Below are 26362 nucleotides of genomic sequence, written 5' to 3'. Positions count from 1 at the left end.
GACGTCACACTTTTGCATTATAAATAAGCAATCTAAGAAAACGAATTTTAGACGTTATTTCGCGTTTTAGATAACTGTTTAATAAATTGTAACAGGAATTGATTAAAATACTCTATTTTGACAGAGTTCAGAAACGATTTCGGAAAAATATCGATCTTTTAAGAAAAATTCAACTGCAATTTTGAGGGGGGGGGGGGATGTAGGCTGAGGTGTGACGTCATTTTAGGGGGGGGGGGTCTGGATTTTTTTGACGAACGCTATAGAGAAAACACATGCAAAATGAAAACTTTCATAGTAAAACGTAAACGAAATATGACGTCACATGGAGCATATAGTGGGAAATAGTCCAAAGTCCGGGAAGTGCACACAATAATATGACGTCATTGATTCTCGAGTAAACTTTGAATTAAAAAGCCAATTTTGTCTAATCTTAAAAGTTGATTGCGTACACAGTTTATTTCATACATTTCTTGGGGTAGGGTCCAAGCCCCACCCAGGCTCTACCTTAAGTTTGTATGATCTACAAATGCGACCAGTGTTTCTTTCAAACTTTTTCCTCCCCGGAGAGGGGGGGGGGGTACTTGAAGTTTTCGGAGGCAGGGTTGGACTAAATTTTCTGGGAGGGACGGACACTGGAAAAAGTATATAATTATATTTTGTTGAATGTTTCGGTTTAGGGGTATGGCTACGACTATATTTAGTATCAATGTGCATTAACTACGTGTAGATCAAGCTTAAATCCGATTAAATTGCCGATTTTGGCTAAAAATCCGTTTTCAATGTCGTTTCCAGTTCAATTTGAAGTAAAGGTGTTTGCTTTTGTTTTGTTTAAAGAAAAGAGACAACACTATCAACATAGAGCCCGTTGTATCCTTCCTCAACGGGCCATTTATCTCGTAATAAATAAGTTTGAAGATCAGCACATACAATTTTTAGCTGAGTACCCCAAAATATGGTAGGAGATTTCGAATCCATTCTTTATTGGGCTTAAAATATAATAGTTTATGAATGGTGGAAATCCTACGAATAGGTTAATTGTTCGAAATGGCCGCCATTGTCATAGTTACCAAGATTTTCACACCATTTTTACTTTCTCGTATATACGAAGTATAGAGAAAGTCTTGTAATCGTGCAAAAAATCTCGACGTTTTACACCTCACTGATACGGAAAAACATAATTTTGCAATCTTGTCCGTATGTCTGTGTGTCTGTCTGTGTGTGTGTAAACACGATAACTTGAGTACCGTTACAGCTAGGTTGATGAAATTTCATTTATAAGTATTTTATCAAAATCGTAGATCCGTATCTACTTTTGAGCGATTTCCGATAACCGGAAGTGGTACTTTTTTCACTTTGAATTTTTCAAAAGCCTATAACTTGAGTACTATTTCAGATAGATAAATGAAATTTCACACGTAAGTAAAAGTTCTAATCCTCTACCTTCTATCTAATTTTGAGTAATTTCAATTGACCGGAAGTAGTAATTTACGCTATTTCCGATTTCTCAAAAACGCTTGTAAATTTATAAAGTACTAATAATATTCCGCACTATTTTGCACATTCTGTTTTGGCGTTTGCTTTTTCTTATATTCTTTTATAATCCTCAATTACAAACATTTTACAAACAAACATACAGAATTGAACTTTATATATTAGACTAGCCGTCCCGGCCAGGCCCTGCACTGGCATCTCTGAAAAACGTATCTGTAAAGGACCCTAACTTGTGTATTTAGTAATCAGAAAAAACCCGCATTGCCCACCCTAAACACAACCAACCAAAACACACAAAAAACGCAAACATAACACTTACACAAAACAAACACAAACGAAAACACAAAAACAAACGCAAAGACAAACCCAACCACAAACACAAAGAAAACACAAACACTAAAGCAAACAAAAGTGCAAACGAAAACAAATCCAAACACAAACCCAACTACAACCAAACGAAACCAAAACACACGAAAAAAAAAACAACGCAAACATAAGACAAACACAAATACAAACACAAACGTAAACACGAAAACAAACGCAAACACAAACACAAAGAAAACACAAACGCAAAGAAAAAAGCAAACGAAACACAAACGAAAAGAAAACACAAACACTAACGCAAACAAAAGTGCAAACGAAAACAAATCCAAACACAAACCCAACCACAACCAAACGAAACCAAAACACACAAAAAAAAACCAACGGAAACATAAGACAAACACAAATACAAACACAAACGTAAACACGAAAACAACCACAAACGCAAACCGAAACTCAAACACAAAGAAAACACAAACGCAAATATAAACTCAAAGTATCCACAGTCTAGTCCGGGGCGCCAAATCGCACCATGACGACGTGCGGCGTAACCGCCTGATTCAACTTAGTAAACGCCTATAGTACCCAACTTATTCATTGTCTTTTGAACTCACGCGAACGTAGGTACCATTGCGAACACGGAAAAGGCCCGGGGCGCCAAATAGCACCCTGTCGGGGTGCCGGAGGACGCCCGGATTTGATTAACTTAAAGACTATAGCAGGGGGGGGGGCGGTAAAAAAATTTCGGGGGGGGGGGGCTTCGCCCCCCTCGAAGAGATGCCCTCTGGACTATAGTAACCTTTCTTATCCATAGTCTATCGCACTGTTTAAAACGAAATTATGCAGCATAGCGCTCACATGATAGCCCAGGGCGCCTAGTCGAACCGTGCAGGGGCGCCGGCGGGCGCGCCTGTTTCAATTTAGTGAACAAAATTATTATACTCCAAGCTTATCCGTAAATGGAAGAAATAAACATATAGGATTTGTAGGACCTGGCTTATTAAATGTTATTGATTTAAACAAGTTAATAAAAAGTCTAGTGACAATTTAAACGCAATTTCCTTATGTTATCTAAAAATAGATATGGGGTGCGTTCAAGCTAGGAGAACGATCGGTTTGTAGGTGTTTATGTAATTTTAAAAAAAATTTGTGACCGAACGAAAGGATATTTTTGAAAACTTTTTTCGGCAATATTGTTCTAAATTATGTCAGGAATCGATTGGTAAATGTTTCAAGTCGCTAAGTGGTCTGGTTGCCGAGATATGGGTCAAAAACTGCATTTTTTTCGAGGTTTTTTGGCTTTTCCGGGAAATCCAGGAAAGAATTCCGGGAATTTTTTTGGCCCACAATCATCCTCGGAACTTGCTTAACATATTTGCTTTGGAACTAGTCCTCGATATTGCTTCGTTGAGGAGGAGATACGACTTAAAGCTGCGGACACACATCCATACATCCATACATCCATCCATCCATCCAGAAATGACGCATTATTAAACGCAATTGCCAGTATGGAAATTGCGCTAAAAAATTAATAGTAAACTGTATGTTCAGTGTATAGAATAATTAAAAGGCAGTATTAAAAATACCAACGACATTGCACTTAATCAATCCCCGCTAATTAAGTAATTTTCTTTTTCCTAACACCAAAACAAAGTAACAAAAAGTAAATTCTTTCTTCCCCAGATTTAATGGGTTTTTAAAGGGAAGTAACTGTGTTTTCCAAATCACGGGACGTTATGAGAACTAAAGGACAAAATGCAAATACATTTCAGACACAATTTTAGAAATTTTAGAAACGTTGATACACTTTTTTTAAAATTTTATGTAATGTTCATAATTGAAAATTATTATTCTAAGTATATGAAATGAAAATTGGTTTTAAAGACTTTCAATAGTAATTTTTTAAATTAAAAGTTTAGACTGTGAGCGCTTTAATAATCTAACACTTGAATCCTAGTCGATGGATATAATAAAGTATAAAAAAGTTTTTTTTACCGTAGCCTACCCCTATCAAAACACCTCACGCAATTTAAAAAAATGTTATACAGTGTTCGAGTCTATTCACGTCTGCTTCCATTGGAGCTCTTAAAAGTTAGACTCCGTTGAAATTTGATGTAATAAAATGTTCCTATAAGTCCATAAATGAAGTCATTCAATTTGAGACGATTCTCGTCACGATATTTTTTGTAACGATGTATAAAGATACGTATGCTTAGCAACTGATACGTCGTGATGAATACATAATATATGGGTATATTCAAACTTTGTAAATATCTGTTTCATTCTTCTTTATTAGTTCTATAGTTTAGATGTCTTTTCATTAGTAAATACATTTTAAATTTGTTTTTACAAATATAAAATTAGAGAAAAAAATCACCTTGCCTTCTATTTTCATCATTTTGTAACTATTGTTATAATACTGCAGAGAAAACAGCCATGCTTTTATTTTTTATCTATTTGTTATCGGATCTCTCCCCAAACAACTCAGTAAACATTATAACCAGGCTGGCATCTGTCATTCGATAGAAAATCTGGACAACAGAATAACTTGCGTATGGAAAATATATCTCAAAAACAGTATTCTACAAATTTCGTACTTTGCCAGAAACGACAAATATTCCACGTAATGTCTAGGCAAACTATATAATGCACATATTTATTACATTTCTATTTATATATATATATATATATATATATATATATAAATAAATAAATATATATATATATATATATATATATATATATATATATATATATATATATATATATATATACACGTATATATACATATATATTTATGTACATATATATATATATAATATATAATAACATTTATATGAAGATTTATATATAACGATCTATATACATACAAGTATTTATATATATATACATACACACACACACATATATATATATATATATATATATATATATATATATATATATATATATATACTAACGCTAAAACAAACCTCCAACGCATTAGTTTTTATTCGGATTTCAACAGATCGTATGAAATTTTAGACCAGCACTTGAAGCATTAAGCGATCCATTGCATTCCTTAACGCCCTCAAAACACACAAAGGAGGGTTATTCGTTAAACATGTCGTTACCTTGGCTTTAAATTTATTAAAAATCATGGTTTCTTTCATTCTTTCAGACATTTTTCTCGCGGACGGAGGGGGGGGGGGGGGGGGTGGGGGGGGGGTGGACTCGTTTAACTACATATTTTCGATATAAATTTGACCGGCGGGAGAGGGGCAGTAATACAAACTTACACACACACACACTCACACACACACTTACACACACACACTCACACACAAATACACACTTACACACACACTTACACACACACATTTACACACATTTACACACTCACATACACACTTACACACACATTTACAGACATACACACACTCACACACACATACACACTTACACACACACACACAAACGATTGCAAAACTATGTTTTTCCGAATCAGGGAGGTATAAAACGTGGAGATTTGCAAAAATCTCATTTTTTTTGCACGATTATAAAGACTATCTCTATACTTCGTATATTCTATACGAGAAAGTAAAATTACGAAATTAGGCACTTAAAATCTTTAAATATGCTTGTTTAAAATTGCGCGCCATGAAGAGAACACAGCAAGCACCATTTCAGAATAACGTGGTACTGACTTGCACAGCAACAGGATATTAAAAGATGGGCATACATTTTTCGTTATTCAAAGTTGGAATATCAGTCCGAAATGAGTAATTATTGTCATTTATAAAAAAAAATAGTGCTTTTCATATATATATATATATATATATATATATATATATATATATATATATATATATATATATATATAAAGTATTAAGATTACGTCTAGTTATCATTTGAACCAAAGAACTAAAGTCATATTTTAAAGTTCTCTGGATTTGAACCTTCAATAAACATATTTAATTTCCGAATTTTTGCAGGTTTAAGCTTTAATTTTTATTATTAAAAAATAAATAAATATATATGCATATATATATATATATATATATATATATATATATATATATATATATATATATATATATATATATATATATATATATATATAAGAGATATTAGTGGCCGTAACACACTTCCTTATACGCACACTCTTGCACATAAATTCACCTCCATACACACACACTGACCCATAAATAAACTTATAAATACACTTACACACACACACTCATACATGCACTAATTCTCTCATACCCATAAGCACACAGACAAACATACACACGTATGCACATATTTTTATATACACACTATCACACGCTCAATCCCATAGCATAATCATACATGCTAATGTGCTCCATAATAGTCAGACAAACACATAGGCTACATAGTAGATACATTCAATTATTTACACACACACATATATATATATATATATATATATATATATATATATATATATATATATATATATATATATACTATTTATAAAAGAACTATTTATGGAGTGTTAATTTATATGCTTTTATCACTGAACTGATATTTTCATTTACACAGCACAGATTTAGCCATCCTCATTCTTTTTATGATCTTTTTTTCAATCACTACGGTTTTATTGTGTTGTGGGCTGTTCTCAAGATGTGAGTTTTTTTAATATCAAAAAGCAGTTAATTAATTTGTTCAACTTTATAACTCTCTCTATGAGCACATTTTAGTCATTGTTATGTTATATTGTGGGTACTAGCCGTCTCGGCCAGGCCCTGTAATGGCCTCTGTGAAAAACCTATCTGTCAACGACCGTGACTTTTGCGTTAATTAATCATCATGGATCCGGCATTGCCCGAGTTTAGGAAATATGTTACTTTTCCAATCAAATAATTTAATGCAAATATGGACGTTTGAGAATATCACACATAACCCTAATGCTAACTTTAAACTCTGAATAATATTATGTATTCTAAATAATTATAAAAGCCTATAACATGAGTACTGTTTAGGTTAGATGAACGAAGTGTCACATATAGGTAAAAGATCTACTTTTCTGCCTTCTGTCGAATTTTGAGTAATTTTCGTTGACCGGAAATAGTAATTTCCGATTTCTCAAAAAACGCATGTGAATTTATAACGTACTTATAACGTTCCTCACTATTATATACATTTATTTTGGCGTTCACTTGGTGCACAATTCTTTTTTTACGAGATTATATTCTATTTTAAAAAGTTTAAGTAATTAAAAATCATGTCTATATTCCGAGTTGCCATCCCCTGTAGTGTTATATAAGAATATTCGAGAAAGTTAAGGAGTGATCACTCCCAGTTTATCCCTTTTTTTTCTCTCTTGAACAGGTTGTCAAGAACCATGTTATCAAATAGTATGTGTGAAAAAAGAGGATGAAGAGGGCGAATGCTGCTGCTGCTGCCGCGTCAGCGACAGCGATCTGAGTGTTTAAGTGATTTATAGTAAGTATTATCGTTGGTTGCTTTTTATCCGTAGGTTCTCACCAGGCTTATCTTCCACCCCACCGGACGCGGGACGCCGTGTCCTACCGTCTGGAACTCGGCCAGATCGTGGGAGGTGTTCGGATCTAAAAAAAAAAGGCTTGGGACACGTAGTTGCCTTCACGTACAAAGCTGACAATATCGGGAAGCTGAACCCCCCCCCCCCCCCCCCCCCCAGCCACAAACGACCGTGTCCGCCAAATGTCCCAGTTGCGAATGACCACGGATCCTAGCGAACTAGCCTAGGCGTTATCCTTGGATAACTGGGTTTCGGGGTCATTCGTAAATTACGACAGGTCACGTTTGATTACCTATTTTTATCTCCCCCCTCCCTCCCCCCACTGCCACACATGTTCCCAAAAACTCTAAACAAAAATCCAAAAGGACGTCACACACTCAAAAATCTGTTAACAATTCCCACAAAACACTGAAGAGCCTGATTCTTTTTGTCCGTTCTTCATTTTAACGTGTTGTAGCTCCGTCAACAAGATTAATTTAAAAAAAATTACAACTGTTAGTGTGGTTAAGTGGTAGAGCGCACGATTACTCAGTTTCAAATTCAACTGATGGTTTTCAGATCTTAGTATAAGGGTCGGCGTGGTCGAGTCGGTAAAGCTCATGGTTGCTAAACCGAAAAGTCTCGAGTTCGAACCCTCGGGCAGATGAGGCTCGTTAGCTGGGGACAGCCACTCTTCTAGGAGAGACAACTTCAAAACAACTGCTGCCTTGTAGTTTGTTCTTGGTTGGACAAAGGCCATGGAAGCAAAATCCAAAAAGAAAAGCAGGCTGAAATCGGAGTCAATGGCCTCAATGGCGCATAACCAGTATCCTTAATTGTGATGGAGGCGTGGTCGAGTCGGCAAAAGTTCATGGTTGCTAAATTCGAAAAAAAGTCTCGAGTTCCAACACTAAAAATTAAGAACGAAGAAGATCTTAGAAGAAGATCTGAGTTGTGTTTGACATAATGCTGACCAAACCAACCCATACACATGCATCGGTCAGTACAAACGGCAACTAAGTCCTATATCTATCAGGTTAAACCAGACAAGAGGCTGTTGGGATGGGAGAGATGTACTTCACAGATTGGCCCTATTTGTACCGGCAGGAAGCTTTACCTGGTGAGTACCTGGGTCATCTAAACTGTCATCTACACTAACCTGACATACAGCAGGCTGTGATACATCAGTCTGTCGTACAGCAAATTATAAAGCAAGCAGTCATACAGCTGGTTGTCGTACAGCAACCTGTCGTACAGCATGCTGTCATACAGCAGACTGGCCGTACTCAACAATTCAGCGTACGTAACCACGACGAAATAAAACAATATTTAAATTGATATAGAAAATATTTCTCTAACCATCCCCCCCCCTCGAAGTTTCAAGAGCCCCTTATCTGAAGGAAACCCTGCCACCCGTCCCAACAATGTGATGTCATATATGAACACCGTGCCAGCAATGTGATGTCATATATGAACACCGTCTCATCAATGTGATGTCATATATGAACACCGTCCCATCAATGTGATGTCATATATGAACACCGTGCCAGCAAGAGTATGTCATGTGATGTCATATATGAACAACCCTTACACGTGTTGAAAAATAAGACCAGACTCCATGAAATGTCAGACACTTTGGCTTCAAAAGTCGTTTCATGTTTCAGGGATGGGGCGCAGAGTTTCTTCCAGGCATCTCTACCGAACCCCCGAACGAAATGGAATTTATATAGAAAATAATACATTTAACAGTGTCCGCCCCTCCCCCGAAGTAAGTCTAGCGCCCCCTCCCCGAAAATTGTAAGCCCCCCCCCCCCCGGAGAAAAAAGTCTGGAAGAAACACTACTGGGGCGGGTTGTCGGTAACGTCATTGCCTTGTCACTCGGCAACAGACAACGGTATACGTCATATACAAGCTCACATCTGGACATACATCATGTATACATGCATGCTTTATACATATACTGCAAGGCTATATCAACGAAAAGTACACACCACTATGTATCTATGTATGTCTTACACATGTAATACACTCATATCAGAACTGGGGCACATAACTTAGGATTAAACACATACCTACATACAAACAGTACTAACTATATAAACGCCTAGCTAGGCACGCCTCAATCAACCCTGACTTTCTAATCAACAGACTTTCAACCGCTGCTTGACCTGGCCTTGAGGAAGGTTCCAGAAATTTCCATGAACTTGGATGCTGCCTCCAAGTACCACGTGATCTCTGACCTTCCCGCCACCAGGTAGGTCACCGTGACCTTGGACAATAACTTGACGATCAAAGATTAGAGCAATTCTTTTTAACTGTCCTAAACATTAGTTTTTGCCCACCTATCTAAATACGTTTTTTTTTTAAATTATCGAACAGACTTTAAGAGACCTGAACATTAATTTTTGTCTTTTGACCTAAACTTTTTTTTACTAATCAAACAATTTTTGAATGACCTAAACATTTGTTTATAACCGATCTAAACATTGTTCTCCCCCTCCCCCAGGCATCTTGTGGCCGTGGTCGCACAGTTCCAGATCTTCAAGGCCGCCTGTCAGATGTCCGGTCACCAAGGTCAGCTCCATACCTGTCACTTGGACGGCAGCCTAGAGCTCGGCAACAAGCTCAAGTAAGTTCACGCTATGGTCGGACAACTCTGTTATTTAAAACATGTACAAGTTTGAGTAGTCGGCCCTGGTTAGGGTGGATCAAAACAAGAGGAGTGAATTAAGTACACCCACCAGGGGCGTAGACATGATATTTACTGTAATAGTTTTTTTGGGGGTAGGGAGGGGGAAGGGGAGAACAATATACTAAATGTACGACGTATACAAGAAAGAAGAAAATGTTTATTTTATTACAGGACAAAACTGTCAGCACACAAAATCAGTGTTTCTTCCAGACTCTTTTCTTCAGGGTTGCACTTGATATTATTTTGAGAGGGGGGGGGGGGGGGCAAACAACATTTTTCCTGGGGGTGGGGAGGGGGGGAGGCGGACACTGGTAAAAGTGTATGTTTTCTATATAAATTCCATTTCATTGCGCGGAGGGGGGGGGGGGGGGGGGGGGGCGGTAGACTTTTCTTCGGGGGGGGGGGGGGGGTTTGTAGGTTTACACCATTATTTATCATTTTGAATACACAAATTAGATAAAAATAAGTTTTAGTTAAAAAAAAAACAACACAAAAGCAATTTTGATAATATGACCTCGAAAATCAAACCAATGCTCTTTTTTAGACAAACACAACCCATTAGTTGTGTATTTATTTAACAGACAACTGTGGATTTCTTTAAAAGTTTAAATAAATATCGTTTTGATTGATAGATGAAACAAAATTAAAATTTAATTTGGCAGAAAAATGCTCCAACTTGGCAACTCACGTCCCTGGCCAGATATATTGGAGATGCTGACAGGTTCAAGGACGTTGGACGCTGGGCCTCTGCTCGAGTTCTTCCAGCAGCTGTACGCGACCCTACAGTTTCCCAACGGCTACAGCTTCGGCTGGACGCCCCCGTGCTCCAAGATGGACGAGAGGTTCAACTTGGCGCGAGATTTCAACGAGACTGAAGTCGGCATGGCTGAGTCCAGGGACTACGAGGAGCTGTTGAGGGCGTGGGAGGGATGGCGAGACGCCACGGGACCCAAGATGAAGGACATGTATGCTGAGTTTGTGGAGCTGCAGACGGAAGCCGTTAAGTTACAAGGTGGGTGGGGTCAGGTAATGACAGGTGGGTGGGTAAAGTTTATGGCAGGTGGGGGGGGGGGGGGGTTAGACAGGTGGGTGGGTTAGATAGGTGGGTAGGTTAGACAGGTGGGTGGGTTAAGGTTATGACAGGTGGGTGGGTTAAGGTTATGACAGGTGGGTGGGTAAAGTTTATGGCAGGTGGGTGGGTTAAGGTTATGGCAGGTGGGTGGGTTAGACAGGTGGGTGGGTTAGACAGGTGGGTGGGTTAGATAGGTGGGTAGGTTAGACAGGTGGGTGGGTTAAGGTTATGACAGGTGGGTAGGTTAAGGTTATGACAGGTGGGTAGGTTAGACAGGTGGGTGGGTTAGACAGGTGGGTGGGTTAGACAGGTGGGTGGGTTAAGGTCATGACAGGTGGGTGGGTTAAGGTTATGGCAGGTGGGTGGGTTAGAGAGGTGGGTGGGTTAGACAGGTGGGTGGGTTAGGTAGGACAGGTGGGTGGGTTAGACAGGTGGGTGGGTTAAGGTTATGACAGGTGGGTGGGTTAAGGTTATGACAGGTGGGTAGGTTAGACAGGTGGGTGGGTTAAGGTTATGACAGGTGGGTAGGTTAGACAGGTGGGTGGGTTAGACAGGTGGGTGGGTTAGAGAGGTGGGTGGGTTAGACAGGTGGGTGGGTTAAGGTTATGACAGGTGGGTGGGTTAAGGTTATGGCAGGTGGGTGGGTTAAGGTTATGACAGGTGGGTGGGTTAAGGTTATGACAGGTGGGTAGGTTAGACAGGTGGGTGGGTTAAGGTTATGACAGGTGGGTGGGTTAGACAGGTGGGTGGGTTAAGGTTATGACAGGTGGGTAGGTTAGACAGGTGGGTGGGTTAAGGTCATGACAGGTGGGTGGGTTAAGGTTATGGCAGGTGGGTGGGTTAGAGAGGTGGGTGGGTTAGACAGGTGGGTGGGTTAAGGTAGGACAGGTGGGTGGGTTAAGGTTATGACAGGTGGGTGGGTTAGAGAGGTGGGTGGGTTAGACAGGTGGGTGGGTTAAGGTTATGACAGGTGGGTGGGTTAGACAGGTGGGTGGGTTAGACAGGTGGGTGGGTTAAGGTTATGACAGGTGGGTGGGTTAAGGTTATGGCAGGTGGGTGGGTTAAGGTTATGACAGGTGGGTGGGTTAAGGTTATGACAGGTGGGTAGGTTAGACAGGTGGGTGGGTTAAGGTTATGACAGGTGGGTGGGTTAGACAGGTGGGTGGGTTAAGGTTATGACAGGTGGGTAGGTTAGACAGGTGGGTGGGTTAAGGTCATGACAGGTGGGTGGGTTAAGGTTATGGCAGGTGGGTGGGTTAGAGAGGTGGGTGGGTTAGACAGGTGGGTGGGTTAAGGTAGGACAGGTGGGTGGGTTAGACAGGTGGGTAGGTTAGACAGGTGGGTGGGTTAAGGTTATGACAGGTGGGTGGGTTAAGGTTATGACAGGTGGGTGGGTTAAGGTTATGACAGGTGGGTGGGTTAGACAGGTGGGTGGGTTAGATAGGTGGGTGGGTTAAGGTTATGACAGGTGGGTGGGTTAAGGTTATGACAGGTGGGTGGGTTAAGGTTATGGCAGGTGGGTGGGTTAGAGAGGTGGGTGGGTTAGACAGGTGGGTGGGTTAAGGTAGGACAGGTGGGTGGGTTAGACAGGTGGGTGGGTTAAGGTTATGACAGGTGGGTGGGTTAAGGTTATGACAGGTGGGTGGGTTAGACAGGTGGGTGGGTTAGACAGGTGGGTGGGTTAGATAGGTGGGTGGGTTAGACAGGTGGGTGGGATAAGGTTATGACAGGTGGGTGGGTTAAGGTTATGACAGGTGGGTGGGTTAGACAGGTGGGTGGGTTAGATAGGTGGGTGGGTTAGACAGGTGGGTGGGTTAGACAGGTGGGTGGGATAAGGTTGTTACAGCGGGATTGATAGCAGATGTAAAAGTCAAGAGGATTCTGAGTTGAAAAACATCATTGACATTTTGTCAACAGTTACTGTTCCAGAATTTAAGCCATCAAACAAGGCCGTTGAGACTGATAAATCAGTTAAGATAGATAATTCACCTCCCCAACACCTCTCTGGAGATGGTGTCAACGAGGCTGAATTAAGATTGAGGAAATTACAAGAAAGCCAACTAAACACAATTCCATTTGATGCTTTGGAATTTGAAAAAGATGACAGCAATGGTCAGATTTATTACATAACCTTCACTGCAAACCTTCATGCACATAAACATACGAGACATGTTTAAAATCAAAAGAATAGCAAGCCGTATTGTTCCTGCAATTGCTACAACTACGTAAAATGATTCATGTATGAATCTTAAAATAAAAATAAATAAATTTAGAAACAGTTTTATGAAATGTAAATTTTTAAATCTCATGCAGGGTATAACGTTGCTGTGTATAGAGACTTTTAGTAGATTGTTTGATATTTCTTAAAATTCTTTGCATTTCTTTAAAAGAATGGCAAAGATATCAGTTAAGCTTTTTAATATGGGTAAGATAATTATCTTATGCCATGTTTTAATAACAGTTAGATAAGCAGGTTGTAAAATATTCATGTGGTGTCTTTCAATAAATATAAAGGTATTAATTTAGTCATTCTCTGTTTATTCAAATCATAATAAGGCACACAAAAAAAGCACAACTCTGTTTTGCCTTGCTTATTTTTATTGAATTTTTGTAACGTTCCATGAATTTTAATTGGGGTCACATTAACTTCTCCAAATTTTACACCTACTATTTTTTAATGGTATTAATACTGCATCATGAGTCATACATTTTAAAAATGTATCAGCAGTAAATTTCTTGCTAATCTTGTGACAAGTTATTCTAAATTTTTGATTTACCTGACAACGGTTTCCTAACATCAAGTATGGCATGGATAAGTTGTATCATTTGTAAAGATGAATGAAGAATAAATCTTAACATTTGTTATTTGAATGAGCACTTAATAAAATCAATCGAAACTTTTTTGTAGAGAACATTTTAAATTTTTACTGCATTGCCTTCTGTAATATTAAACATTGAGGTAAAATTTGTCATAATAATTTTTTTTTTTACCCTTTTCACTGAATCATGAATATGAGTATTTATATTTAATTCACATGGGTTGAACATTTCTATTATTATTTCTATTATTATTTGTATTATTATTTAAAGATGTAAATTTGTATAAATAATACATTTTAACCATCAGAAAAATAAATAAAAAAGCTCTTTCATCGTAAGAATTGTTGCTTAGATTTGTTTAGCGTGCTGTATTGTGCTGGGTACTATAAAAATGTGTTTTTCTGTAACTTGTATATTCTACATATTTTCCATGTTATATTGTTGTTTCAGTTTGCCCTTGTGATTGTTGAGATGGGTGTTGTATTGTAGATAAACCTGTAACCTACGTCCCTTGGGTGTGATGTGTATGTAAGTTTCTAAAGGTGTGACCAATGTATGTTGTGTTGTGTTCTCTGCCCATTTTATTCTATTGTGTAGTGATTGTAGTTTTTGTTTGACCAGAGTATGAAGTATTTTCTTTGTGTTTTTCCCTATAATGTTTGTGTTCGTTATGAAAATGGAACGATAGATCAGTATGAGTATAACAGCAACTATTCTCAAGCGGTCGTTTTTGTTTCTGGCCATGGGTAGCCACAATGTCAACTTTTGACTATACATGTCTATATATACAGATCTATATATACAATATATATATATATATACATACACATGTACGTGTACGTGTACGTGTACATGTATATGTATATGTACAATGTATATGTATATGTTTTTCGAACAAAACTTTATAGAATCAGAATCACACAGTTACCTAACCGTTCATCCAACCGTTCATCAGAAGCAAAAAAAAAAGGTTCATAGTGTTTATTGTGTTCATTGTACTAAAACTTGCCCTTCGGGGCCTAGAACATCATATTTAGACCACTCCTCACTATGGAGCAACAGATTTCAGCAGCAAACACACAACCCGGAGTTGTAATGGCCCAGGAGCAATTTAATCTGTATGCGTATGTGTATGTGTAAGCTTATGTATGCTTTTTAATATTACATCCCTTAGGAGTCAATTATGAATTAAATATATTGACCAAGTTTAGTCTCTTTTAATTATTATTTTTAATAATTAGAAAGACGCCGAATATTTTATTTGTTGTGGGTTTTTTTCTATTTCCTCTTAGCTATGTGGGATTTTTGTTTTAAACATTCTGGATTTTTCCGATTTTATTTTATTTTGTCTTGTTTTTTTTTTTTTAGAAAATACTATCCCTAACTGTACATCGAATTACATTTTCAACCTAGATCTTGTTCATTTATACGTGTCAATAATTTTTAAAATCTGCCAGATTTGTTGTAAATGATTGGAGTATATTATTCCACAAGGTGTGTAAAAGCTAACACTAATTAGCTACACTACCGTGCACAAAGCAGGTTAACAATTCTAAAACCGTGTTAAGCTGCCTAGCCATCAGAACAAATATTTAAAGTAAGGCACATTTTACAGTAATCTTTACTAAATCTAGTTGTTATATTATTTAGTCACTGAATTTTATTGAAGGGCTTACTATAGTGACTAAAAAAAATCGATAATGAAAGTTAGCTGTTAAAATTAACTACTTGATACCATGACGTCAGCTTTTCCATTTCAGATCAGTGGATGAACATGTCGGGGGCTGTACCAACTAGCTTAGGTAATTTCATGTTGGCCTACCTACACTAAACTGTAGGCGTATTAACTTTATTTTAGTCATTGAATAATACCATTTCATTTTTATAATCTCATTAAATAATGTCTTTAAATAATTGTATTTAATAATCTAGTTGAATCTAGTTGAAGTAATCTAGTTGAATCATGTCAATAAATGAATTCATCAGATAATGTCATTAAATAATGTCATTAGATAATGCCATTAGATGATGTCATTAGATAATGTCATTAGATAATGTCAATAGATAATATCATTAGATAACAAATTTGAGTTATATTAACCATTTTTTCCCTAAAAAATTTGAAAACGGTTAACCTGACCTACTTTTGAATGGTTGTGGATTTTAGACAAAGGATGAAAACCTTCGCTACTACATACTTTGCCAAGGTTTTTCAAATGAAATATGACGCCTAAAACTCTCTCTCCTTCTCTCTCTTTATATATATATATATATATATATATATATATATATATATATATATATATATATATATATATATATATATATATATATATATATATATAAATATATATATATATATATATATATATATATATATATATATATATATATATATATATATATATATATATATTTATTTATTTATTTATTTATATATATATATATATATATATATAGTTAGCATCTTTTTATATATATATATATATATATATATATATATATATATATATATATATATATATATATATATATATATATATATATATATATATGTGACGAGCGAACATTTATCCTGCCGACAACGCCAATTGTAACGAGCCAACAGTTACCATGCTCGCAACGCCACATGTAATGAGACCTAATTGCCTGTAGTGCCACGTGTTAACGAGTTTAACCACTCATTCTAGACAACATTGACCACAGTATAGATACTCAAGATGCAGGTTCGCTATTGATCCTTTATTACATGAATCAAGAAATGCTTCATAATAACACAATAAATCAACAGGAATGCTTCTCAATAATAGTCTGAATCAACTGACCCCTAACAGTCCTTCACTAGGCTTTATATAACTGAATCCACATGTCTATAATCCTTCTTAACACAATACGGCTAACCCGTTCTATAACCGACTTGACATAGTCACACAGACTGACTGATCTAAGCGAGCGATGAAGGAGGCAGGAGCCTCGAAACGGGAAGAGAGAGAGAGAGAACGAGTCCTGCCGTGCCCTCCTATTTATGCCTTGTATCCGTACTCGTCTCTGTACTTGTATTCCTCCGTAATCGATACTTGTACTCGATCTCCGACCACCAGTTGCGTAGTTCAAACGTACAGACCGTAAAATAACATCTGCGTCCTATCCATCAAAGTTGACAGGCCGTCTGAATACCGTTTCCCAAAATAGCACGCGCCGGCTTTGAGGTTGTTATCAGCCCGACCCAATAAGCCACCTGTTATCGGTTGCATCAGACCAACACTGTGTCTCGGCTTCTCGTTCGTTATCATTTGTAACTGGTAGTTAGGCCTACCCCAGTTACATCCACCCCTGCTTTTTTTGTGTGTTTTCAACCACAAACAACGCCTGGCAGGTGCACTCCTGCAAAGTCAATCGCATAATCGTAGAAAAAAAAATTTATTGTTCCACTCACTGTCCACGACGTTCCATTCGTATACGATTGACAGTTCTACCTATTTCACATATCAACTGTGTCTACATCATCTTCCTGAGACACAAAACAGTTCTAGAATTCACATCCACCCTTTCCATTTGGTGCCTTCACCAGTTCACTTCTATAGCTCTTTGAACAGTCTGTTTTCATACCAGCGCGACCATGAAAGAATTGATGGTTGCTGACAAAAAATTTCGTATTCCTTCTGTTCCTTAAACTTCTCCGCGGACCACTTATCTGATGGTCTACTGTCTCTCTGCTTCTGGAGGGACCGGGATCCTCATTGTTGCCGGTATCCTCCACTTGTATATCGCGTTTGTTCTGTTGATGGTGATATGGTTCCGGAATGGGTATGTGAATTTCCGTTATAACTTCCGGTTCCCTAATTGTCTTGGGTTTCTCTGTGTGTAACTGCTCTTCTTGCCTATTCCAATATTTCTTTAATTGAGCAATATTCGCCCACCGATCCGGTTTGGCGTGATCGATGGGTCTTATCTTAAAGGGGCCACCTGCTACTTTAGGCATCTCCACGACTTGCCATATCTCCTGTCCCCAGAGATCGTGGATTTTGTTTCTGCCTAACGGGTGGCTACGCAGTAATACCCTGTCATTCAGTTTGAGTGGCGGGTCCTTCGTCTGTATCGGCGGTTCCCTTCGCCGAGATTCATGTTCTAGTCTTTCCTGTACTACCCTGTACATTTCTCTAATTCTTCTCATATGTTCATTCACATATTCCAGTGCGGTGTATGAGCCAGTCATACTCTCCCTTTTTCCTAGGAACAAATCAAGAGGGAGTCGAGCCTCTCGTCCGAACAGCAACATGTATGGCGAAAAGCCGGTTGTGGCATGTGGTGTGCAGTTGTATAGATATACCAACTCTGGGAGAAAATCAGGCCAACGTTTTTTCTGTTCAGGTTCTAGCGTACGCAGCAAATCATGCATGCTGCGGTTGAACCGTTCACACTGTCCGTTTCCCTTCGGATTAAATGTGGTTGTTCTAGATTTGTTGATCCCGTAGTGGCTGCACAGTTGGTTAATTACTTCTGACTCGAAAGCCCTTCCTTGGTCAGAGTGTAATTGTCTTGGTATGCCATATTCGATGAACCAATGTTGTAATAAGACCTTTGCCACTGTTTTGGCGGTCTGATCTCGCGTGGGCACCGCCACCGTCCATTTGGTGAATACATCAGTCATTACCAACACATGTTCCGTCCCATCCGATGATTGCTCCAACGACGTAAAGTCCATAGCCACAATCTCTAGTGGTTTTGTCGCTAGTAGGTGTCCTGATGGCTGTCTCATTTTGACAACTGGCATTTTCGCATGCTGACACCTCACACAAGCCTCACAATGGCGTTTGACCTCCATTTCCATATTGGGCCAGTAACACCTCCGTCGTAATATTTTGTGGGTTCTGTCCTGACCCTGGTGTCCTGCCCTGTCATGTGCCAACCTTAGCACTTCTCCTCGTAATTGTCCCGGCACCACCACCTGGTGTATTGTGCCATCAATTTGGTCATGAATTCTCCGCATGAGAACACCATCCTTTATACTGAGACGGTTCCACTGACTCAGTATTTTCTTTGTTTCTCGACCAAATTGTTCTCTTTCCCTCCTTCCTGGGAATTTTTGTTCCTGGACGTGTTTCAATAGCGGTTGTAAGCCACTATCCGTTCTCTGGGCATCTCTTATCTTTTGGTGATTAAGGCAATTAAAATCACTACTGTCCATATGTTCGGGTTCCGTGGATATGTGCTCCACCCCGGTCTGCCCGTTCTGCATCACTTGTACCCCATGAGGGATATCTGTTGACGCTCTGACCTCACATATTCCTGTCAGCGTTTCTTCCTCATTACCCGGTTTCTCGTAAGGATTCCTTGATAAAGCGTCCGCATTGCCATTGGACCGCCCCGGGCGATATTTTATCTCCAGGTCAAAGAGTGCCAATTCTGCTGCCCATCGCTGTTCGATGGATCCTAGCTTTGCTGTCTTTAGGTGGCTCAAGGGGTTATTGTCAGTGTATACCACACATTTAGCACCTAATAAATAGTCCCTGAATTTTTCCGTCACAGCCCATTTTAATGTCAAAAGTTCTAGTTTCATGGCGCTGTAATTTGTCATGTTCTTCTCTGATTCCTTCAGAGCTCGACTGGCATACGCAATAACCCTGAAACCTTGCTTTTGTTGTTGTGATAGCACAGCTCCCAGACCTTTAGAGCTGGCGTCAATTTCTAACCGAAATGGTTTGTCAAAGTCCGCGTATCCCAATATCGGTGCCTCTGTCAAAGCCTTTTTCAAGAGCTTAAACGAGTTCAGGCATTCATCAGTCCATAATTCACCTATCAGTTGTGTTTTACCTTTCTTTTTCTCCTTACTGTGTTTCTTTGTCATTTTGTTTACCAAGTCATGCAATGGTGCGGCAATTTTTGCAAAACCCGGCACAAATTTTCTATAATAGGAAGCAAAGCCCAAGAATGATCTGACCTCTACCGTAGTTGTTGGTTGTTGCCATTCTTTAACAGCTGCAATTTTATCTGGGTCAGTGGCGATGCCATCCGACGAAATCACGTAACCCAAAAAATGTACCGATTTCAGACCGAAGCAGCATTTGTCTGGGTTCAGCCTTACTCCTATCTCCCTAAGACGGAGAAACACTTGTTCTAATCTTTTTAGATGGTCCTCCCAAGTTTTTGAGTAAACTAGAATATCATCCAAATACACCAACATTATTTGAAATAGAAAGTCACTCATAGCACTCTGCATTACTCGCTGGAATGTAGCCGGTGCATTAGTTAGACCAAACGGCATACGGGTCCACTCGTACAGTCCCAGTGGAGAAATAAATGCAGTTTTATGTTGATCGTTGGGGTGCATGGCCACTTGGTGGTAGCCACTAGCCAAATCCAAGGTAGAAAAAAATCTTGCTCCCCCCAACGCATCAAGACATTCATCAATACGAGGCAAGGGGAATGCATCCCTTCTTGTGATATTGTTCAATTTCCGGTAATCACAACACAGTCTTATCTCCCCTGACTTCTTTTTTACCACTACAATCGGTGCCGCATACGGGCTTGTACTAGTTGTAATAATTCCCTTTTCTAGTAGATCATTCAGGTGTGCTTTCACCGCCGAGTAGTGACTTGGTGGCAATCTTCGATAAGGTTGCGCCACCGGCTTGTCTTGTAGTAAGGGTATCTGGTGTTTGATTACTTCCGTGTACCCCAAATCACCCTCATACGAGGCAAATACATCCCTGTATTTATTCAGTAATTCATTTAATTTTGGGTCTTCAGTTTCCGGGAATATATATGATCGGCCACCCTTTTTCTTCACCTCGGCCGTCACATTGACCGACCTAATTGTTACTTCATTACTGCTGGTATTGATCAGTTCGATGCACTGTGCCGACCTTTGTACCTCGACGTTCTGTGGCACTCCTACCAGAGTATTAGGCGGTATAAAAATTTCTTCATCCAAAACATTTGCTACCAACCCTTGAACTAGTCCGTTTTCCGCTGATGTGTATGTCCGCAGTAACACGACGCCTGCCCTCAGTGCGGCGCCACATGGTTCTATCATCACATCACCATTCACGCTTCTATCACCAATTTGTAATGTGATTGCCTTGACCGTGTTTGCCGGGACTGCTGTCCTTCCTCTGGTCTTGGCAAACCTGGCCAACTTGGATCCCCGACCTGGTGTGGTCGATCCGACAATATTTGTAGGAAATTCTGGCAACTGACCAAGAATATTCATGCCCAATAGGCAAGGTATGTTTGACACATTTGTCTCTAGGTTGTGTTTCGTAACGAACACCCCAACCTGCTTCAACTTATGTCCCGCCACCACGACATCCGTCAGAAAATAACCACAGTATGGAATGGTTAGTCCATTAGCTGCCGTTAGGCGCATGCCTGTGTCAGACCTCAACCTATGGTCTTTTCCTTTCATCCATTTGGTGTAAAAATTTTCCGTGATTGTCGTCACCTGGGAGCCTGTATCCACAATTGCCTTCACCGCGATGTCCCCAATCGTAATCACCATTTCGGGACAGACTCCCATCATTTTGTTTCTTGGGCCATAACCTCGCCCCTCTGTAGCTTGGCCCTGCCTTACAGAGGACGACCGTTTCCCTGGCAGTACCGTGCCATATGTCCGGGTTGTGAACAAGACCAACAAATTGGTCGACCGTCTGCCGTCCATTGGAGTGATGGCTTGGCAGGACGCGGCCGTCCAACCCGTCCCTGTTTTGTACCGTTCTTTTCCTGATTCTCAGCTGTTGACCTGCTTTCCAACCACTTCAAGCGTTGGTCAACCTTCTCTAGGTGGGCCAACAGTTGAGCCATCATGGTCTCCATCGTGTCGGCCCCTGTGGGTGGGGATTGTCTCTGTTGAGGCACAGAGACTTTGTCCACCGAACAGTTCGATTGGTCCTCATCCTCGGACCTGCGGATCGCTGAGTTCCTGACCTGAAGGAAGGTCAACTGCTGGTCTCTGTGGACCTCCTCTTTCAACTCTCTTCTTAAGATCGGGGTTGCTAGCCCCTCGATGAAATGGTCCCTCAGTAGGCGTACATCAATGTCCGGTGATTTGCCCTTTACCAAATCAAAGGCCCTGTTCATCCTGTGTGAGTACTCCATCACACTCTCCGCCATTCTCTGCTTTAAGCCCACGAATCCCGATAGCAGTTGCACTCCCGACCGTCTCTCCCCAAAGGTCTCCATAATCAGATCTAGCACCTTATCTGGATCTGATTGGACGGTCCTATCGTGGCACTTAACCTCTGCCCTAACCGTTTCACCTATACTGCCCATCAGCAGTCTTAATCTTTCCTCTGGTGACATATGTCTCGAGGCCCAGGCCGCTTTGACCTCTTCACTGAACCTGTTGGTTAAAGTTGGATCTCCGTCCCCGTAAAATTTGTTAATATGGGACTCTCTGGGTAGGACCACTATATGGGTCTGCTTCTCGTCCAGAGTAGACATTTTCTTCCTTAAGTACTAAAAAAAAAGAGTTCTTTCTTACCGTGTGTGTATGAAAAATTTTTCCTCGTTCCTCAATTTTCACAGTTCCTGAATGTCCGAATTCACACACACACTAAACACAGTTATGCACAAGGTTGACTATAGGTGCCTTAAACGGCAAGTCTAGTTGAATTCATCCTGATCGCAGCGCCAATTGTGACGAGCGAACATTTATCCTGCCGACAACGCCAATTGTAACGAGCCAACAGTTACCATGCTCGCAACGCCACATGTAATGAGACCTAATTGCCTGTAGTGCCACGTGTTAACGAGTTTAACCACTCATTCTAGACAACATTGACCACAGTATAGATACTCAAGATGCAGGTTCGCTATTGATCCTTTATTACATGAATCAAGAAATGCTTCATAATAACACAATAAATCAACAGGAATGCTTCTCAATAATAGTCTGAATCAACTGACCCCTAACAGTCCTTCACTAGGCTTTATATAACTGAATCCACATGTCTATAATCCTTCTTAACACAATACGGCTAACCCGTTCTATAACCGACTTGACATAGTCACACAGACTGACTGATCTAAGCGAGCGATGAAGGAGGCAGGAGCCTCGAAACGGGAAGAGAGAGAGAGAGAACGAGTCCTGCCGTGCCCTCCTATTTATGCCTTGTATCCGTACTCGTCTCTGTACTTGTATTCCTCCGTAATCGATACTTGTACTCGATCTCCGACCACCAGTTGCGTAGTTCAAACGTACAGACCGTAAAATAACATCTGCGTCCTATCCATCAAAGTTGACAGGCCGTCTGAATACCGTTTCCCAAAATAGCACGCGCCGGCTTTGAGGTTGTTATCAGCCCGACCCAATAAGCCACCTGTTATCGGTTGCATCAGACCAACACTGTGTCTCGGCTTCTCGTTCGTTATCATTTGTAACTGGTAGTTAGGCCTACCCCAGTTACATATATATATATATATATATATATATATATATATAAATAAATATATAGTTTTAGGTGTCACATTTCACATGAATGCTGTAGTTTTTATTCGGGTCTCAACATGTCGTATGAAATTTTAGACCAGCTTTTGTAGCGCATATGGGCTTCACCTTTAAGCCCACAATACACACAGAAGGAGGGTTCTTCGTTATAAATTCGTTACCTGGCGGGTTCTTCGTTAAGTTGGCTTCCATTGGGTTGAAAATCATGGTTTCTTTCAGACATTTTTCTCGGGGACGAAATATAAAAATGAGGGGGGGGGGGTAGGGAACTCGTTACACTACATATTTTATATATAAATTAGTCCGGGAGGGGGTTGGCAAACGTATGATTTACACACATACGCCCCCCCCCCCCCCGAGAAAAATCAGAAAAAACTGCTGTAGACAAACTCGTCAGTACTTTGCGCAAGCTAACAAAGATCCGCACGCTATGCTCATGAAATCCGCATGTTGTGTAGAAACTCGGGAATAGAGCCCTAACCCAGCCGTAATGAGTTCCCGACTCCAGTTAGGGAAAGTAAATGCGGTTGGACATTGTCAGGGACCCACAATGTTTTCCATATGTCGTTGTCGCGAAAGCAGATGAACTCTATTCCACCTGCCCCATTGATCACGAAGGTCTGAAATTGAACTTTACTTTTGCCTCCATGTAGAAGCTGGTCGAGACGGGCTGGCGGTCAAGATTCTCTACCCTGGCGACCTTCAACCCGTGAATAAAAAAGTTGAAATCTCAGACGAAGACGGAGATGATCTGGATTTTGATGAGGTACACAATGCTTGTTTGATGCTTAGAAAGTGGCAGAGGCATCGCTAGGTCGGGTGTCACAACGGTGCGGCATTTCGTGATGTCAGCCCCCCCCCAAAAGAAACAATATATATATATATATATATATATATATATATATATATATATATATATATATATATATATATATATATATATATATATATATATATATATATATATATATATATATATATATATATATATATATATATATATATATATATATATATATATATATATATATATATATATATATAATAAATATATATATATATATATATTTATATATATATACTTTACCGTAATTTATAAGTTATAAAAGCTAGTATTATAACTACCCCCCCCCCCCCCTCCGCAACACACAAACACCATAACCCATCCTTCTTTTTTTCTAAGATTTAAATAAAAGAAAATCACACAAGACATTTCTGTGTTAGATTTTTTAAAAAGGTAAATAAATAATACGAAACAAAACATTTATTTAATCCAAAATATTTATATTTTTAATGTTGTCGTTGCTTAATTTTAATGTATTGATGGTTGGCGATGTCACACACCTTTTTACAATTATTTTATACAGTTAAATTGAACTTTTCTCGTCTGGTCGCAGATCAAACGTCGTATTCTGGTCGCGAAAGGTCTAACTGACGTCCATAACTACAAGCTGAGGTACTACATCGGCAAAGATAAAACTGAGCTAACTCAAGACAACATCATCGACATTTTACAACAGCCGGGCGTACTAGAGGTCTATCACGCCAACTAGTTCTACTGACAGCTTGCACGGTGTTGATTTGTTTACTCGTGTGTAGAAGGAAATGGTTTCAAGCGTGTTAACAACTTGCATGGTGTTGATAGGTTAAGTTTACTTGTGTGTAGAAGGAAATGGTTTCAAGCGTGTTAACAACTTGCATGGTGTTGATAGGTTAAGTTTACTTGTGTGTAGAAGGAAATGGTTTCAAGCGTGTTAACAACTTGCTTGGTGTTGATAAGTTTACTTGTGTGTAGAAGGAAATGATTTCAAGCGTGTCAGCAACTTTAACTAAAGCTGTGTTATCCTCTCATTTTGTCAGCTGATATTAGACTAAAAAAATGTGGTTTTGTTGGTGTTGTGTTGAATTCATTTTTTATTAATTTTTTTTAAAATTTTGTAAGGTTGGAGAATAAAAGTTTTATGTATTTAATTAACATTGTCTTTGAATTTTTTGTCACTCGTTTGTTGAATGATTACAAATGAGTTTTGATTACATGTAATTATTGTAATAAATAACAAAAATATATTTACTACAATTAGTCAATTACTAGATCTAGATCTAACTAAACTAAAGAAAACAGTTGCATAATTTAAATAATTCATTACAAGTGTTTATTAATTATGTATAGCTGTCCAAAAGCGTTACAGATAAATTTCTTGACTGTATTACATGCAATATTTAGTTAGTTAAATCTACTGTAATAATTTTTAAATATTTAAAAAAAAATTTAAAAAATTGTGATTTTATGAAACGTTAAAAATTTCCGTTGCTTAAAATAGTTTGAATAATGATTGGGTTTTCCTGGTGTCTTAAATAACATCTAATTTACAACAGAGCCCAGTTTTTCAAATCTTTTAAAGAATAGTTGGTGAGTGGTTAGCATTTATATTTAATTTTTTGAAATTTTTTTTTTTGTTACCGATTAATTTTATAAAAAACGAATCACAAATTAAAAGTTTGATCAAGATGTCTGACGAGGTAACATTTAACGTCGAACATGCAGAATTTTTAGTTTGACCTGGTTTTGAAAAAAAGTGTGTCCAGATAAACTTTATTTCTTTTGGCCAATAAGTAGGCTGAAATAGCGATTCTTGTGACAGTGAAATACATTAAAAAGCTGCCTAAGGTATTAAAATTACCGAATTTTAATTAGACATTCTTTAATAAAATGACGTAGGTGTATTCTACTATTTGGGAGTCTAGTGGTGGGTGCAGTGATCGAAAAAAATACATTGGGGATTTTTAAAGTTTAAAGATAGGCCTACAGTACAGATTCTAAGCCCTAAAATTTATAAATCATCTTTTAAATTCTAACCGCTATTTAATGAATAACACTAATAACAATAAATATATAAAAAAATAGTAATACAAAATAGACCTACTTTCATGTCGACTTGCTTTCAAAAGTTAATTTATAAAATTATCTTCTAACATACATTTGTTGCACAATATTCAATGCAAGGTTCTTTTTTTTTAAATTTTTTTTTCTA

General features: G+C 38.7%; 2 protein-coding genes across 2 annotated transcripts; both read left to right on the top strand.

The window, feature by feature from the left end:
* The first annotated feature begins 7174 nt into the window (after window positions 1–7174).
* On the top strand, window positions 7175–14163 carry LOC131940632 (angiotensin-converting enzyme). Its single transcript, XM_059299339.1, has 6 exons — window positions 7175–7260; window positions 8334–8417; window positions 9447–9552; window positions 9805–9927; window positions 10653–11002; window positions 12980–14163. Exons 2-6 carry the CDS (start codon window positions 8360–8362, stop codon window positions 13237–13239), a joined length of 897 nt encoding a protein of 298 aa, XP_059155322.1. The 5' UTR covers window positions 7175–7260; window positions 8334–8359; the 3' UTR covers window positions 13240–14163.
* Window positions 14164–15606: 1443 nt separating this feature from the next.
* Window positions 15607–24964, top strand: LOC131940628 (uncharacterized). The gene is made up of 3 exons (XM_059299335.1): window positions 15607–15684; window positions 23984–24096; window positions 24728–24964. Exons 1-3 carry the CDS (start codon window positions 15651–15653, stop codon window positions 24881–24883), a joined length of 303 nt encoding a protein of 100 aa, XP_059155318.1. The 5' UTR covers window positions 15607–15650; the 3' UTR covers window positions 24884–24964.
* The last annotated feature ends 1398 nt before the right edge of the window (window positions 24965–26362 follow it).

This window comes from Physella acuta, unplaced genomic scaffold (assembly GCF_028476545.2).
Source record: "Physella acuta isolate Inbredline_101_S28 unplaced genomic scaffold, ASM2847654v3 ptg000324l, whole genome shotgun sequence".
NCBI classification, from domain to species: Eukaryota; Metazoa; Mollusca; class Gastropoda; family Physidae; genus Physella; species Physella acuta.
This window is presented reverse-complemented; position numbering and strand designations above follow the sequence as displayed.